This window comes from Drosophila melanogaster, chromosome 2R, assembly GCF_000001215.4.
Source record: "Drosophila melanogaster chromosome 2R".
Taxonomy (NCBI): domain Eukaryota; kingdom Metazoa; phylum Arthropoda; class Insecta; order Diptera; family Drosophilidae; genus Drosophila; species Drosophila melanogaster.
Window position 1 is genome coordinate 24257607 of NT_033778.4, and position 18020 is coordinate 24275626.

The window sequence follows — 18020 nt, forward strand, 5'->3', positions numbered from 1 at the left end:
TTATGTGCTTAGTTTTCGTTCAGACAGACTATCTTTGTTATTTCTAAGAACGTAGTAATTAGTTAATGGAATTAATTAGTAACCGAAACTTAAAATTGAGTCATGCCAAAAAAAGAGAATTGGCCTGACAAGACACACATTATAGAGTCAGCAGATCGTGGACGAGACAATGAGCCCGCAATGCAATGGAACTAGATTGTATCATATACTAGATACTTCCGCTTGGAACAATGGTTAACAGATCTCGTGAGAGATGGGGCTGAAAGCAGTTGTTAATTGTCAAATGTTGAGCACGCCAGTTAAATTTAGCTATGCAGCGAAAGCTCTCTCCCATACTCTCTTCCCATGAACTTTTTTAAGCCGCAGAGCCCGAAGCTCGACTCAAAGCTGAATTCTGCGTTTTCTGGCATTCAGTGTCGGCGGTTTGCGGCGAGCGGTTGGATTCGGATTCTTTGGTCGGTAAAACGCGAAATCTTCTGTGCGGCGGGTGAAATCTTCGGCAGAAGAAACAACAAAGCGACAAGTGTGGAGTGTGGAGTGCATACCGTACCACGCAGAGATAATAATTCGGACTGTGAAGAGTCGTGAGCCAAACAAATGAATCGCAAATAAATGAGGGCAATCACCGGAGCAGAGATGCGAGTTATGGCACAATATTGCCTATAAATAGTGTAACTGAAGGAAAGAAAAAGTGGCAGCCGTCGAAGAAAACACAAGAAACGAAAAGGGAAAGAGCCGAGCCACAAATAAAGCTAAAGAAAACAGAAATCGAAAGAACAAAGGCGGGTTTGTTGTGGGTCAAGAACGAAAGTTCGGCCCAAAAGTGCCCGTTCCGTATCGATTGTGCATTTTTGAGCGGTTTTGAAGAGGTAAATATGCGAAGTCTGCGGCTTGATCTGTGTTTTGGTTTGGATTCGATTCGATTCGATTCGAAACCAGTTGCTCGATTTTCTACACTGCTACATATTTCGTCAGAAGCAACGCGTCAGGAAAAACACGTTTGCGCATTTCACTTTGGGTTTCTTAACTTGTCACGCATGCGCAGACCGTCTTGCGAAATCACTTTTCCCTGCCCATTCTAAGGATCACCAGTCCATTCATTGCGCAGACCCGTATAGTGGGATTCATCCAAATGGCTACTTCTGGTTACGCGGCTTTGCGCTTTCGTTTGGCATTCTGTTCTTCGTTTCTATTTGCGTGCAGTTTGCTGTAAGCCAGCTAGCTAGCTATTCGAGGTACGATGTTGGCTATGTGACTGCATGTTTAATTAGCCCCCGCTAACCAAAGTGTTCGGGCCACAAAAGCAAATAAATGGGCCAGTATTTGGTCATGACGAGGCTGGCCAATGGCCACCATCCCGTCCACTCGAATGGCAATCAAGACAAACACGCACTCCCCGAAGCTTGACCATGAATACTAAGTTGCTGGAGAGGAGATCGAAATGTCTTTGATATTAGATCGGAATAGCTCATTTTTCTAGCACCTACGACGTGCCTTAAATAGCAATAAATTTCTGTACAGTCATGAGTAAGCCGGGCTAAATGGGCCAGTTCTGGGCCACATTCTCCCGATCGAAGCTTTCTTTTGTGAAATCAATTAAAGACTATCAATCACTTTTGGGAAATTACACACGAATTTCCGAGGGAAAGAAAAGAAACTCACTTTCGTTTTCATCTGGCTAGTCGCTCCCATCACCCGTGCCTTTCCTAATTATTATAAAACCAGAAATGTCCATTAAAACATTACATGCAGCGTGGCCGCGACTGCAGCATTATACAATAGACTCTAACAGCAAAGCCAACAAGATGGGACGCAGTGCGTCAAGCCCTGGGAGATTCCGATTCAGATTGAGATGGTAAATGGTAAATGGGTAGCCATGGGCGTGGAACCCACTCCATTTAGCACATGCCCGATTGTTTTGGACACAACAAAGGCGGACGAGCGATGAAATTATTTTATCAAAAATAATTTCTAAAGAAAGTGAAAGTTTGTCGGGCGGGCACACATTTTTTCCCGTTGCGGGCCCTTTTCTCGGCGCAATCGAGCCCAAATGAATGGATCCAATACTGTGAATGAGAAAGCTGGACAACAGAACGCTCGGCTGCAGATGGTGCGTGTGTGTGCCAAAAATCCAAATCCATTCTTCCGACCACGTGCTGCAGGTGGTAGTATACATAGATATGGTCGATGGAACCGGTTGGCCAAAGAGTCTGGCTTTCGGCTTTCGACCGCGCTCGTCTTTTGATAGTTTTGTAATGCCTTTTTGATGGCTGTAACTTGACCTGCATTCAGCTGGAAATTAGTGTTGTCCTCGGTTAACCTTGTCCGCGAAACGAGTTTCCCGCCATCTGTCCCCATCAAATGTGTTAATAATGCATCGCATCTTTACTACGGCCAAGCCCGTACCGGCGCCCTAGAGAAGCACTTTCGATTTTTGCTCGAGCCACCGCGGCAAATAAAAAGTGCTTGCACCCTCGGCTATTACAGTACAACGACGATTTCTCTCCGCGTCCAGAGGCCAATGTACCTTCGTGCGACACTTGTCCATCGTCTGGCTGTCTGCCTATCCGCCATGTCTGTCTGGCTGGCGGGCTGGCTGGCTGGCTTTAGCTCCATCTCCATCTCCATCTCCAGCTCGAGCTCACGGATCACGGATAATGTGCAAGGAGGCATGGTCAGCCGTTTTGGCTTGGCCATGCCAATTGGACGGCATTGAGCGGGGCGCATAATGTGGGCCTGGCCCCCCACAAAACACGAAGCACCCAGAAAGCCGCCACCACAAACAAATCAATTGGCTTCGGTTGCTTTGTTTACTCGCACTTGATTGTTACTTTGAATGCCGTGTCATGTGATACAAAGCTGTTTGGATGGCTGAACCATCAACTGGATGTCTCGAGATGACCCTGGGTCAAAGACACGATGAATTTAATCATTAAATGTCGCATACAGCTGTAGTTACAAAAGTCTGCTGTTCGAAGGAACTTTAATCATAGGAAATTAAAATAGAAATTATATTCATTAGAAATCGCGGACAAGTGTTTAATGTATCGCTTGCAAGTTTATTCCGAACAATTGAATTCAATATCCAAACACTTAATCTAAACTATTTTGTTGTTTAATTCCTGTTTACCCACTACATATTTACTTTGCGTGTTCAACGCGTTATTTAGTTCACACTGATAAAGCCATTTCCTCTGAAAACAACTGCATCTTGATAGCACAGTGCCAACAAAAAATAAAAAATCTGAGCAAATAGTGTACAAACTACATCTGGTCAACAGATGCTGATAAAGCGGCTTGATAAGGCCATCTCGGAAATCAGTAAGTGAGCTGATAGCAACCGATATAAGCTTATATTGTAAATACAGCGCACATGAGTCGCCGGCAACTGTGGACTACAAATGTATCTGTCAATCCAAATAAAGCGCCGCCACAAATCCATCTAATGTGGATGCATCGGGAGGTGACATTCCCCGATCTGCCGACTTTGCCGATGATGTTGTTCTTGTTTGTGGCTGTTGCTGCTGTTGTTGATGCTTTTGCTGCTGTGTTGTGGGCGTCCAAACATGTCTGCCATTACAGCTAACGAGATTTTAAGTGCTGTCAAATGTTGATGAAAGCGACTAACACCAGCACACAAATTGAAATTTAGATTCGGAATCCCCAGTGACGAGCCATCGGAGGGGTCAAGTGAAAAGGGGTTGGGCGGGAGGGTCGGTTGAGAGTGGGCAACAGGATTTGTGGCCCAGCAAGGTAATGCGACAAAAGCCAAGGGGCAATTTACGGTCTGCATGGAGAAGATACCTTTATGGCTGAATAAATGAGCAGGATTTGCAAACAGGTTTGGGTTCATTCATTCTGGCTCAGTCATGGCAGCAGATGTAATAACTCGGTAAAACAGGATTTGACTTTTGGCCTGCAAAGGTAGAGGGATTTCCCCTAGGAAAAGCATAGAATACACCTAACACATTGCCCCATGTCTTCTGGAAAAGTCTGAAAACTCGGCAAATATTTCCATTGAGCTGGCAAGTGGGTAACCACTCAAGAGAGAGCTATTATCGAGTTATAGCTGCCGGTTTACTTATGAGCCTGTCCCCTGCATTACATAAATGTTTATGATAGTGCCCATAAATCAGGCAGCGAAGAAACTGCATGCTGACGACCAAAACAAACCGAAAACGTTGATGAGCCACTGAACATACTCGTACCTACGAAGGCGGCGTAATGAAACCCGTTTCACAAAGTAATGACTCTCCAATTTGCTGTCGCTTAATACGAGTATTGTTGTTTTCTTTTTCCGGGTAAATCATGTTATGTAGGTCAAGCCGCATACTCCAGTCCACACCTGGTTGAACCTGGCGTAGCGAAGTCCACGAGTCCGCACATTATGACACAGCAACAGCCGCCGTGGCCAAGTCCCATTTCCAGCTCCAGTTCCAATCCCAGGGGAAAATGCTGGCTCATCCTCGTACTTATGGCTGTGCTCCCACTGGTGGCAGATGGTGAGTAGATGATGGGGTTAGCAACAAGTCAGTGTCTAACTAAGACTATTCCTAGTTGGAGCCCTGCCCTTCCTGTTCACGCACATCAAGCCGCAGATCAACTGGACGCAGCCGGAGATGGAGAGCTGGGTAATTGAGGAGCAGCCGCGCAGCATCGAGCCCCACCTGGAGCCAGTGCTCCATCCGAATCGCACGCACCGCGCTCTGTCTTCGGACAGCACGGATGCGGAGTTCCTGCAGAGGTTGGTCAGCATCAGGCACAACCAGACGGCCAGTTCCAGGATGCTGTGGTACGACGTGGCCGGCGGAGATGGGCTGGTGTACCCACCGTTCGTGGACAAGGCCCTCAAGCTGCTGAACCTCAAGCAGGTGGCCTTTGAGATCGAAAACAGCGTGATGTCCAAGGTGACCTGCACCGCCTGCAGAGCGGGAGCCGGGATGCTGCAGCATCAGATCCAGTCGGGCAAGACGGATGCGGAGCTCATTCGCATGATCACGGACTACTGCACCAATCTGAACATCCAGAGTGCCCGGGTCTGCCAGGGCGTAGCCCAACTCTTCGGCAGCGAGCTGATATACGTGCTGAAGAGGGTCAATCTGAGTCCTGATGAACTCTGCAGCTTTGTGATTGGCGATGGTTGTGCGGACGTGTACAATCCCTATCACGAGTGGGAGGTCATATTCCCACCAGTGCCCAAGCCACCTCGCCTCCCAGATCTGCCCATTCCCATGGAGGCGGCTCCCTTCTTCAAGGTCCTGCACATTTCCGATACCCACTACGATCCCCACTACGCGGAGGGATCGAATGCGGACTGCAATGAGCCGCTTTGCTGCCGACTGAGCAGCGGTCGTCCGGCCACGCCCAATGCAGCTGCCGGAAAGTGGGGCGACTACCGCAAGTGCGACACCCCGAAGAGGACGGTGGACCACATGTTGTCCCACATAGCGGAGACCCACAAGGACATCGACTACATTCTATGGACGGGCGATCTGCCTCCGCACGACGTGTGGAACCAAACCAAGGAGGAGAACCTGGCCATCATTAAGGACACTGTGAAACAGATGGTCGAAATGTTCCCGGGAGTCCCCATCTTCCCTGCTCTGGGCAACCACGAAAGCGCACCGGTGAACAGCTTCCCACCGCCGTACGTTAACCAGGTGGACATATCTATTAGTTGGCTATACGACGAACTGGACATCCAGTGGCGCAGGTGGCTGCCCCAAAGTGTGACCCACACGGTGCGGCGCGGTGCCTTCTACTCGGTGCTGGTTCGACCTGGATTCAGGATCATCTCGCTGAACATGAACTACTGCAACAACAAGAACTGGTGGCTACTGCTCAACTCCACGGATCCCGCCACTGAGCTACAATGGTAAGGAAAGCTTATAGATATAAAAGCTACATTTCAAATGCTCTACGTTTCCAGGTTCATTTACGAGCTGCAAAGTGCGGAGTTCTCCAACGAAAAGGTGCACGTCATAGGTCACATTCCACCAGGACACTCGGACTGCCTGAAGGTCTGGTCTCGCAACTTCTACAAGATCATATCGCGCTATGAGAGCACAGTGACTGCTCAGTTTTATGGACACACGCACTACGATGAGTTTGAAATGTTCTACGATCCGCACGATCTGAGTAAGACCATATCCCTTGGGCCAATATCACAGGACCCAAATTTACTCCCTCTTTTCAGACCATCCCAACGGCATTGCGTACATAGGTCCCTCTGTATCGCCCTATTACGATCTGAACCCCGGCTATCGTATCTACTACGTGGATGGCGATCATGATGCCACGACGCGCCTGGTCATCGACCACGAGTCCTGGATAATGAACCTCAAGGAGGCCAACCTGTATGGCTACCCCATTTGGTACAAGCTCTACACAGCCCGAGCGGCATATAACATGAAAGCCCTGCGTCCCAGTGATTGGAACAACCTGCTCAACGAGCTGACCAATAATCAGGAGCTATTCGAGCTGTACTACAAGTAGGTGTTTGTGGTCAGATTGAACTAAATGGATTCTATACAGTTATGGGTTTTCTTTCAAGATACTACTGGAAGAACTCCCCGGCGCGACCCACCTGCGATGCGGAGTGCAAGAAGAGGCTCATCTGCGACTGTCGGAGTGGGCGTTCCCACGATCGGAAGCACTTCTGTGCCGAGGTCGAGTCGAAGATCGACGAGGAGTCTTCCAAGTCATGGAAGTCCTGGTTCTACAAGGGATTGACCAATTCGTAAGCACTGTTTATGTCAAGTTCGTGTTTCTATGGTGTAGGTGGCTCACACAAACTAATGCAACTCGAGTTGTAATTGTAATCAATCACATATTTTAAGCCATTAGATATTTAAAGCTATTTGATCGTCATTTCGCATTCTCAAAACATACTATTACTGCATAATAACAACCCCATTTTATTTTTCCCACTGGTGTGGTCCATGCAACAACTAAAAACCTAAAACATATGACCGAACAGCGCCGAGGATCGGACTGAAGAGCCGGCCCCCACCACCGATGGCTATGGGCCTTTCGATGTGGTGATTGTTAACGTTGGTGGTTGATTTACTAAGGAATAAGGTCCCTGTACATATCACTGGTGGCCAGAATCTGTAGTGCCCATGACAATAAATGACCTAAATATTTACCCCCAAACTCTTTCTTCTGCCCAAAAGCTATAGCCTTCTGTCCTCCATCACATACCTGCCCAAATACCTGCTCGGATATCGCTGATTCCGATCTGAGATGGTCGTTTGAGGTCATCCAACTGCAAGTCAATGCAATCGCAACGAAGGAAAACTCCTACCCCATAAGCTTACTATGTGATAACTAGTGCTTAAAACCATTTCGCTTAGTGTACGTTAACGCAATGATGTCCCAAAACTGCCTGCTTTGAAACCTTACAATCGCCCTTCGGAATCTGAGTCAGTGAAGAATAGTCATTTATCTGTAATCGAGTCGATGCTGTTGCCCACTCCGCAGCATTTGCGGTCGTGGCATGTTGCGCGCTTTTACGCAATGGAAATTGTCGAGCAAATTACCTTCTAAGACACCTAATTGTAAAGCTAACCTAGGTCTTAACTTAAATAAAGTGCAATTATTTTTATAAAACATAAGATGTTTCATCTCTTTGGCGTTTGTTTTCCCCGAACAAAAACAATATTCTCCATTAAGATATAAATTCGAATTTAAATTCAAATTTACCAGTGCTGGAAAGCACATGCATGCGCTGTTTTACAGCACTGTTTTTAACAGCGGCTTAACAGCGGGCTATAGTTTTACGTTATGTAGTACTTATCGATATCACGCAGTGATTATCTGTAATCGGCGTAATGTATCGAAGTAGAGCGGGAAAATTCAAATACGAATTATTGATAACGTATTGAAATTACCAAAGATATGCAAATGGATGATTTGTAAGAATCTTATAAAGCTGTTGTTTAAAAAAATCGATTATTGATAAGACATAATTATTTTAGAGGGAATTTGATGATAAAAAATTAGTCCCTTGAACTTGGTAACCTTTCGAATAAGTCATTGATTAGTTAGAGAATTAAATAGTTTAGTCTCTGGAAATGTAATGTAATACCTATTAGGGCACATCAAACTTACATTGTTTGAGTTGCCAACTGAAAGCTTATCGGGTAGTGCAGATTTTGCTGGAATACTCACGGCTACCTATTCGCAATGCACTTCCCCCTTGAAATATCGAATTCCTGCCCTGCAGTATAAACCCACGATAGTCCTTTGAGCAAACTCGGCTACCAATAGCGACGAAGGGGAATTGGCGGGCACGGCGTATCCTAGTCGTTGTCAATACGCCCCGTTGGCCGTTGCCTTGAGCTTGTCGAGCGGTCGTGCGTGTTTTCCTTCATTGGTGATAAGACACGCAGCGCGATGTGTGTGTGCGGGGGAGGGGGGTTATCCCTGCTGCCAGTCATTATCCCTTTGTCACACACACACCCGCACGTTTTCCCACACTCGCCCACCCCCTCCTACAGACAAACACACACACCGACGAACACAAGCGGCGGGCAGCATCGAGCAAAACAATTCCGTTTACATTTCCCACATCTCCGGCGAAGCATTCAGCAACACCCCCTCCCCCTCCCGCTCCACCATCACCTCACCCATCCGTGCCACTACACCCACAAGTGGCGTGTGCCGCCTTCCTTTTTTCCTGATTTGCGCCGTGTTTTTGTTGCTTTGCATACTTTTGGGCGCCCCGCTGCTGGGAACCGCACATGTGTGTGTGCCGCAAACAAACAAACAAAGAGACAAACAAACAGGGACCCAAAACAGCCAAAAGTACAACAATGCAGTGCCTGCAAATTTTTAGAAAAATATACAAACATGCGGGGGCGGGTGCGGGGGCGTGGCATTATCTCATGTGGCAGGCACATTCGCTGGATCCCGATGCCGCGCTTAAATGCCGCTTAACATATTTGATTTTTCTTCTTTTACCAATTTTTCCAGCCGTATTTTTTCGCATGGCCTTGTTTGTTTTGGTTATGCGATTGTTGTTGCTGTCAAAAGCTGGCAAATAAATTTGCATTTCGACAAAGCGCGAGAATTCACACATGTTAACCCATTAATGCCCGATCTGAGCCACTAAAAGGCCGAGACTTAAATCTGAAATCTGCTTTCGGGCATTGTAACGTGCTCTTAACTTTCGAAGCATTTTTGGCTCTTGCCCCAGTTTTCGATCAACTTTCAGTGGGTTAATTGAACAAAGAACGGTCCTCTTTAGAATTGGCGCCTTCATTTGAATGCCAAAACACGCTTTTAAATAAATCAGCGCATTAATTATTCTCGATTGCATAAATCGTTTCGCTGTCGATGCTGCCTGCCCGCCCAGGAAACTGGCTGCCCTCCCACATCACCCATCCAATTTTCCGATTTGGCGACCCCCTTCTGCTGCTGCCAACACCTCCGCACATTTTTATTAGCTACGCATAATTGCTGCGGCAATAAAGTTGTTTTTCCCTTTGGTCCCGCTGGCCGAAAAACGGACGAGAGTCGAAGGACATGGTCATGGACATGGATTTGGATGTCGGATAGACGTGGTTGTGGGGCAGCCTGGAGGCAGTGCGCGTGACCCGACAACATAACGACATTTAAGTGGCCACCGCAGCAGGAGCAGCAACATCAGTGGCATCGGTATCAGTATCGGTGGCATCGGGCGGAGTCCTTCTGCTCCAGGCTGTGGGCGTGTGGGCGTGGTCTCGGCCATGTTTGGCAACATGTTACAAAAAATTGATGCCATTGCTGTTTTTCCCAGCTATTGTTGCTGCAGCTGCACACAGTATTTATTGTTACAAGCTGGGGAAAAATGCTGGGAGTCAGTGAAATGGTATAAAATATTTGCCTAACTTGGCAGAATTCACCAGTTTTTTGTATCAGTTGTATGGAAGCACTATTGGTTTTGGGGAATAGAAATGCACAGGTTCTTACATACAGATTTTTCTCAAATATTAAATAGATCGGCGGATAATCACGTGTCTCGTTTCGAAAAATTTTGAAAAATATTTATAAAAAAAAAGTTTTGGTATTTCTAGTGTCATTTTTCCTTTGGCTGAAGTTATACTCAGCATGATTTACACATATATGCAACTAATTCTTCAGATCCTTCTTGTTCTCCGCCTCCAAGTCCCCGATAACCTCGAGTACATCATCCAAGGATGGAGGTTCCATCAGAACACCCAGGTCGCCCGGCATATCGAAGCCCCTCAAACGCATGCAAATAGTCTCGATGGCCTGCCAATCTTCCACGTTTCCCGGAGTAGCAGATGGGCCTGGGAATTTTCCCAAGGCCCTCTCGCAGACGTGGTTCAAGTCCAAGTTCCTGCCGCTGCTTTCTTCCCAGTTAATGCAAGTGGAGCCCCACAATGGATCATTTTTGGATCTCTCATCGGTGCAGATGCTAAGCGGAAATTTGTCGTCGTTGCCCATCAAGGCATACAAGTCCCAAGGCGGAGAATTCTTTGTCAGCGGCTGGGAGGTGCGCGATGGAGTCAGCAGCTCGGGCATCAGACTTTCGACCCCCATCCTATTTTCCAGATCCGCCATGAAAGGGAAGTCCGCGTCTTTGCTCGGCGAAGCTGTCCATCCGGACGGCAGATTCGGAATCTTCGGAATCTGGCATGGATTACTTTTACTGGTCGACGGCTGGCAATCCCACTGGGAGATGACATCATTCAGGGTCTGATGGTAAACAGAATCTTCCGAACCTGCTTTGCAGCGCTTGGAAGTACTCATCAGCCTCGTGTGCTTAGTCTTGCTATTTAGACCGCTTAGATGGGCCACCATTCCTGACCTTTGATCTTCTGCACGCGTGTTCGGTGCCTTTCCTGTGACTGTGTGGCTCTTTTTCCCAGTGTCTTCTATTTTTAAATCGGGATAATTGTTGTTGTCTCTTGAAATGTTAACAGAACTTTTCGAAGGAACTGTACTGAACATCTGAGGGCTACTACGATTATTCCGAGAAAAACCGCCGATCGGCCAAGGTTTTCGCCAGTCGGGTCCAAGCTCATCCATCTTGGGCATCGTGGAAGTTGCAGCCAGGTGGCGACTCCCTTCTTTGCGATGCTGCTTGTTTTCCTTGGCTCTCATATTATTCCAAGTGCCATCTGGCCTGCCCTTGGTGGAGAGTAGCAGAGAAGGCATCTCACGCGAATTCTTAGACGTGGAGCTTTCCTTCAAAACTCGGTTTTCCATGGGTTTTGCACCCTGCTGTGGACGCTCCTTCTTCGCCGAGTGAGAAGTATGGAACAGGGTCTCCACGGTCATCCGAGGTCCGGATGATGCTCTCCCGCGTGCGCCTTCAGCTGCGGTGCTCCTGCCGGGCATCATGGGGTTTATTTCGACGAATTCGCTCCTGGGCAGGGACACCGAGCGCTGGTTGCGGTTCCAGCAGCGCTTTGACTGCGAAATACAAGGAAATATTTTAGGTGTGAAATTATTTGACGTATGTGGACTTTTACCATCGCGTTTTATCGAAATCAATTCTCTGAACTGAAAAGTTCGGAAAGAAGAAAACACGTGCGTCAAGCACGAGTGGAAGAACCTGGGCTAAGATGGCGGCAATCGCGAGGCAGAGTTGCCATGGTTCCATAGGATTTTAAACTGATTCTATAAAAGCCACACTGTTAAGGCCACACTGCTTTTGGCAATTAAATGAAACACTAACAACGATGAACATTCTCATTTTGCATTTCAAAATAGTATCAAGGTACTGCCAACTGACTGCGAAAAGCTTTTATCGGTGGCGCTCCCAAATAACAGTTCCAATTTTCGTTTAAATCCAGTGCTGCAAAATCTGCAAGTTTCGGTACTAGAAATTCAAATTTAAAAGTTACTTTCATAATACATGTTCTAATCCCAACTGATTATATCTCCTCAGCCCGATGAACTCGACCCACTGCCACAGATTGGAGGCAATGCCTCAACATGTGGCCATTTAACCCAGAGGCGCATTTCCTATAGCCATAAATTGAAGTAGTCAGGAACCTTCCGCCAATCGTCAGTTGTCTTCCGGCTTTAGCCCACCAGATCCCGATTCCGATCCGATGTCACTTTCAGTGGCTGTCAATTGCGTTGGCGCCATTGTTTCGGCCAGCGTGTAAAGCGCGGAGGGAAATTGTTATTTAATTACTCAAGCAAAAGCATGACAAGTGGAAATGTCGCCTGGGCGAGGTCCTGGTCCTGGTCCCGGCATCCGGCATCCAGAGTCAGGCCCAGCAGGCCTGTCAGCTTGTCAGGAGCAGGCGCCCTGGAAAGCCGAAGCCACCGTCGCATTGGTCACTCTGCCGCTCTTCACTGCTGCTGCTGCTCGCTTTTGTTTAAATTTAAATTCTATAAATATATCTGCACGAGGGCGGCGGTGCGGGGCCACATCGCCATAAGCACGAGCAAGTGGGTTGCGACTGCAGTTGGCATCGCTGTTGGCCACTAAACAAAAGCAGGCACATGCCGTGCCCATTCGTAAACCATTTAGCAAGCCCGAAAATCGCAGGACACTTATTTGTGGTGGCTGCGGAGGGTCTGGAGTCCTGTACGAGTCAGCTGAGTTGCTTTGGGCAAATGCTATGGTCTCTAATTTTATTGGGTTTTCTCAGAGATACATATAAATACACAAATGGCTGCACAAAGCGGTCATTCCTTCAGTTTGGTGAAGTAACCTAAGATAAAAATGGCTTTGAAAGAACTTTATGAATATTTTTATCGAATTCAAATAACGATTCCTTGGAATCGTTATAAAATTTGAATTGGTGAATGTTTTAGTATCGTATTAAGGATCTATGGTTTTGAGCTTTAGCTGTGCGAAACAGGCATTCCTAGGGCTTAATGTACTTAATGTAATGTAGAGGATTGACCCTCTGATTTTCGGACCAAAAAAACGGTATTTTGTCCAAAACAATCGACTATATCGTCCAAATCCTGAGTGTAATACCTCGTTTAGTTCGTAATCACATCCCCAATCGATTGGTGTTCGAATTTGACAAATTTAATTTTTTTCAATTTTTTGCAAATTTTAATGATGTTACCCCTTATGAAAAATTCAAAAAATGGCGAAAAATGGATTTTGGAAAAACGCCTGGATTATGATATGGATCTTTAGTTTAGGTCATAAGCTGTACAAAAATGTTATTCTTAAGTGTTTCTGACACTATTTGGCCAATTTATGATAGTTAATCTGTCATTTTATGCTCAAAAATGTGATATTTCAGGCATAAAAATCGATTTTAAGATCCAAATCCTGAGCTAGGGACCTTTAATATAGGAATTGAGCAGTGCAAAAAAGTTATTTTAAAGGGCTTCTAAAACTTTTTGGCCAATTTTTAATGGTATGTCTGCTTTTTTCGCCCCGAAAATCGTTATTTTTGACCAAACTTTCGATTCTACGGTCCAAATCTCGATTGTTATACCTCTTTTAGTTCGTAATCACACTCCAAATAGATTAGAATTCAAATTTGGCAGATTTAAATTTTGACCATTTTTCGCAAAATTTGATGATGTTACCCCTTTTTAAAATTTGAAAAAATGGCCAAAAATGAATTTTTGAAAATGCACATTATTGTGTTAGGGATAATTTTTTTGGATCTTAAGCTTTGCGAAACAGTCATTTTAATCGGTGTGCGACACTTTTTCAACATGCTAGGTCTAATAATCCATTTAGCCATCCATCACATTCGAAATCATTACAATTCGAAATGTATTTTCCTGTAGTGTCCTTTCGATGTGCATATCTGTCGGCCAGTTCATTTGTTTCCTTCCATGTGACAAAATTGCATCGGATTCACCCAGTTGCTGGTTGATTTCCAGTTGCTTTATGGCAACAACAATTGGTTGTTCTGGACGAGGAGGAACCTAATGCATTCGAGTTCGACAGTCTCGAACGCCTTGAGCACAATGTTAATCCGATGTAAGCTCGTGTCCAAAGTCCACAGATCTCCACATCATGCTTCAATTGTTCCCGACATATTGTTCTCGACAGACCCCAACTTCCCCCAAAAAAGGGAGGACGTAACCCGGAACCATCACATGTGCTCACCTTTGCCATCAGAAAGCAACCACAGGGGAGTGCAGGACGAATAAAAAAATAATCACGAGGATGGGGATATTCGAAAAAAAAAACGATGTATGTAGGTTGGTTGGTTCGTTGTTTGGTTGGTTGGTTGGCTGGATGGCTGGATGGCTGTGGAAATAGTAGTAGAGATAGGAAAGCGAGCAAAAAAAATCTCAGCTGCAAATGACATGTGTGCCATTGAGATAAACCCAAAATTTATTTATTTTTGCCATAAACCCGAATGCAGTCAAGGCAAAAAGGACTTTTGGCCAAAACCATTGTGATTTCCTGTGTGTGCGTGTGTGCGAGTGTGAGTGTGTGTGTGGCAGGCATTTGTTGTGCCTGTATTTGTGTTTGAGCTTTCGACAGCAACAACAAAAGCGTTGACGATGGCAACTAACTACAAATCCGTAGGCAATTAATTTGGCTAGAAAGCCCAAAAATACAAAACACCCGCCCGCATATTCCAACGTGTGTGTGTGCTTGCGGAAAATGGGCCAAAAAAAAGAAGGAGGAGGGAGAAGAGAGCAAAGCGCCCAGTGGAAATGGAAAAGCGGCGCGCACGACGTCACCGTCAGTCGGTGGGAAAAAGCGCAGAGAATCTGGCCAAGGAAAAAAGCAGTTTGAATGGAAATTCAATTGAGTGACATGAAAATGGAATTTTTCATATTTTCCCCCCCTTCATGTTTTTGTTGCTCTCTGCCGAGATGAGAAGCTCGTGTTTGGCTGCCAGGCACATCACAAACACAGTTTGTTCTTCATGTTGCTGCTGCTGCCGCTGCGGCTAACAACAACTATGGCATAGGAAAGGCAGCAGCCTCATCCTCACACCCACACAGCCGAAAGAGTCCTGGCGGAGATTACGCCCGTCCCTGTCATTGCTCCGCCCCTTTGCCGCACCGCGCCACTGCCACACTGCCACCTCCTGCGCAACAAAAAAACGTTTGCTTCTGACATTTTCATAATTAGGTATTCAAAATCTTTAATAACGGTTACTCTTGCTAGTTGTTGCTGCGGCTGCTGTTGCTGCTGCTTTTGTTGCTGCTGCTGCGGCTGAGAGCTGCCAGTTGCCACACAAATACGCCTATTATCCTTATGGAGTTTTTGTGTCTCTGGGGCATTCGAATTTCGAATGCTGTGGCTAGAGCTTCGCATGCATACATGTTGCTGCTGTTGCTGCTGCTAGTGGTTGCCAATGTTGCTGCTGTGGCTGCTGTCAGTGCTGCTTCCAATTTAAGACAAATTTCCATTGCGGAGATAGCTGATAAAGTGCTGTCAGGGCTGAGTTATTGAGAAATAAGCACAACTGTGTAATTGCTGCTGTCACAACTGCAGCTCCTCCTCGGCAAAACGCCCTGCATTGTCCGCACTTCAGTTGCAGTCCACGATTTTGCGCTCTTCACTTTGCTCGCAGCGAGAAAGTCCTTTCTTGGCTTTGGCTTTTCATGTCCCGAGCAGTCCAGGACGCGCCAGGACAGGCCAGAAGAAGACGGGACAGGCCTGCAGGATTGCCGCTGACGGCGACAATTTTAGCGCGTCCTTTGCCTCCTGGCCTCTGGACAGGACAACCGCTGAGCAACTGTCTCCGGCTGTCTGGAAGGGGGGCGAGGGCGTCGTAATAACCCGCCCAGTGGGTGGCCAGTTTACAAGGCCATTACCATCCATGGAGTGTTATCTGCCGACACCCAGTTGCCGATTCCCATATCTGGCTACTCCCAGTCGGATACCCTCGCCCAGTGAGACGCCCAAACAAACAGCTTCATTTTGACCTGCTGGCCTAGAGGACGCATCAAGTGGGTGGTGGGTGGTGGGTGGTGGCTTGCCGGGGTTTCGTTTCGGGATTGCTCTGATTTTGTTTGCCGAAGTGCCGCTGCCACTGCCACTTCCACTGCCAATGGCGCTGAGCAAACAACTTCCTTATCGCAGCGATACACGCTGCCTTTTGCCAGATAAACACACACAAGTGGCAAGTGACGCATGTGCAGCAGGAGCACGGCAGTTGCGGCAGCGACAACGTGTCATTCGATGTTTAAAATAAAAATTAATAATTCAATTATGCGTCAACAGCATTCCGTTGTTTGCCCTTCCCCCTCTCCCCCCCACCGACATCCACACCCAGATCTATATACACATCAACATCCACACCCACGTCCATCCCCAGTGCCATGCTTTTTGCGACTGGCCATTTGGGAGCGGACTTTTGGTCCGGTCTGGTCGCAGCTGTTGCCTGCCGATGTATGCCACTCCAAATTGCCGTGATTTCATTCAATTTGTCGCAGCAGCAGCAGCAGCAGCGGCAGCAGCAACAAATGTTGCCACTTGCCAGCCAGCCAGCGCGGCCCAAAATTGTTTTCGTTTGCTACGCTCCACGTTCCATGAGAATATTCCGGCTCTTCGCTCTCGTTTCCATTCGCCAGTGCGAAATGCGCATAAAAAATGCTGTGTCCAACGCCCACAGGCCGCCCAGCCATCCAAACCCATGCCATCCCATGCGCCATTCCGAACCAATCCCCCCCCAGAAATCCCAGACGACGACGTCAGCCTGGTGTGCCAATGCACAATTGTTGTTTGTATGAGAAAATCTCGCCTAATGGCGTTTTACATTATTTGCCGCCTGATGCTGCTTTTCCGACGACGACGACGACTTCGCTGCCATGGCCAACTGCTACCAAGTAGTAAAAGAAGCGGCCTTCCACCCACCGAGCAGCCACCCAGCCACCCAGTAGCCACCCCTCTCCACCCATGGTGGGCTTCCCATTCCGAAATATGCTCTCTCTGTCGCTCCACGTTCAAGTTTGTGGTTTAGGGTGTTAGGGTTTTCGGTTGTGGCAAGTTTTGCCCATCGAAGGGCAGGGAGGGGGCTGGGAATTCGGGGAGCTGCGGCTGCTGGACAAGATGAATGGCCACTTATTGGCCAAAGCGGGTTTTGTTTAAATTGCGGTGGTCAATTTGTAGGAATGTATTGAAACGTCTTAGCAGGCGTAGATTGATGGAGCCACCAGATGGCCAGCCGGGTGATGTGCATGGCCCTAGGGACAGATGTGTCAATCGGTGGCTAATTGCCAATGGCCATTGGGATGGTTGACAGACGGGATTGGGGCCATAAAAATAGGTCTAGCGAAGTCTCAACCTTAATCTTTAAGCCGAATTTAAATAATATATATTGCTAGTAAGATGATGTTCATTAAACTAATCCTTAAATAATATCCTAACAATATCCCCTGCGCATCTTGTAGTTCCCTGCTCAAATGAACCCCTATAATTGTGGTGTAATCCCTGGGGAATCGAATGCACTAACGAGCAAATGTGTATCTTTACCACCTCTACCTCTCGAACTAATTGCTCTTGAACGCTGATCTCTAAAGCCCTCGATGTGCCCATTTCCAATTGGAGATCCCGCATGGCATCGAAGCGAGCCGAATCGCTTCCAATTTGCCAGCTCCCTGAGATGGGGTGGACCAGAGTCGGTCGGGGTGTACCTCCTGAGCATTTGACATGGTGTGAACACTCGCATAAGGCCCTTTATCGCGTGCGGGGGAAACCCCCAAAAGGGAGTGGGAGTGGGTGTGCACAATTGGTTGGCAATTTATTTAAATATCGGCACGCAGTTGGAAGCTGCTCTGAAGACCGAAGGCAGTGCCAACTGGAATGCCAAGGCAGTGAGATAAATGCGAAACAGCAACAGAGAGAAGCAAGCTGCTGCCGAAAAGGAATAGGAATTTTTCAGCTGCCTTTCAGCCAGCCAAGTGGCAGGGGGTGCGGTGGAGGGGCGTCTGAGTTCGGCAGCAGCTGATGTTAATAGCCCAGCGGGCCAGCGAGTGTCTGCCTGGGCTGCCTGGTCTGCCTGCCCTGCCAGTTGTTGTGCCCCTCGAGCGTCGAGTGCGGACGGCCGGGTGCGGGTAGAGCAGCGGTACAGCCGGAACAGCCGGAACAGCTGTTCCATCTGCAACTG

At 47.3% G+C, this 18020-nt stretch overlaps 2 protein-coding genes across 6 annotated transcripts; one reads left to right on the forward strand and one right to left on the reverse strand.

The window, feature by feature from the left end:
• The first annotated feature begins 406 nt into the window (after window positions 1–406).
• On the forward strand, window positions 407–7607 carry CG3376 (uncharacterized protein). 4 transcript variants are annotated; one of them, NM_001299904.1, is made up of 7 exons: window positions 407–869; window positions 4320–4502; window positions 4558–5875; window positions 5930–6138; window positions 6197–6491; window positions 6554–6739; window positions 7176–7607. In NM_001299904.1, exons 2-7 carry the CDS (start codon window positions 4388–4390, stop codon window positions 7231–7233), a joined length of 2181 nt encoding a protein of 726 aa, NP_001286833.1. In that variant the 5' UTR covers window positions 407–869; window positions 4320–4387; the 3' UTR covers window positions 7234–7607. The 4 variants fall into 4 exon arrangements, with proteins under 4 accessions (NP_001286833.1, NP_611904.1, NP_726435.1 ...); NM_138060.3 differs by lacking the exon at window positions 7176–7607 and adding an exon at window positions 6980–7152; NM_001259562.1 differs by lacking the exons at window positions 407–869; window positions 7176–7607 and adding exons at window positions 3728–4243; window positions 6980–7152.
• A 2163-nt stretch (window positions 7608–9770) lies between these two features.
• On the reverse strand, window positions 9771–11573 carry CG13577 (uncharacterized protein). 2 transcript variants are annotated; one of them, NM_138061.3, is made up of 2 exons: window positions 11484–11573; window positions 9771–11424 (listed from the first exon to the last, which is right to left on the reverse strand). In NM_138061.3, exons 1-2 carry the CDS (start codon window positions 11484–11486, stop codon window positions 10114–10116), a joined length of 1314 nt encoding a protein of 437 aa, NP_611905.2. In that variant the 5' UTR covers window positions 11487–11573; the 3' UTR covers window positions 9771–10113. The 2 variants fall into 2 exon arrangements, with proteins under 2 accessions (NP_611905.2, NP_001286834.1); NM_001299905.1 differs by lacking the exon at window positions 11484–11573 and having other exon boundaries at window positions 10048–10953.
• Window positions 11574–18020: the final 6447 nt, after the last annotated feature.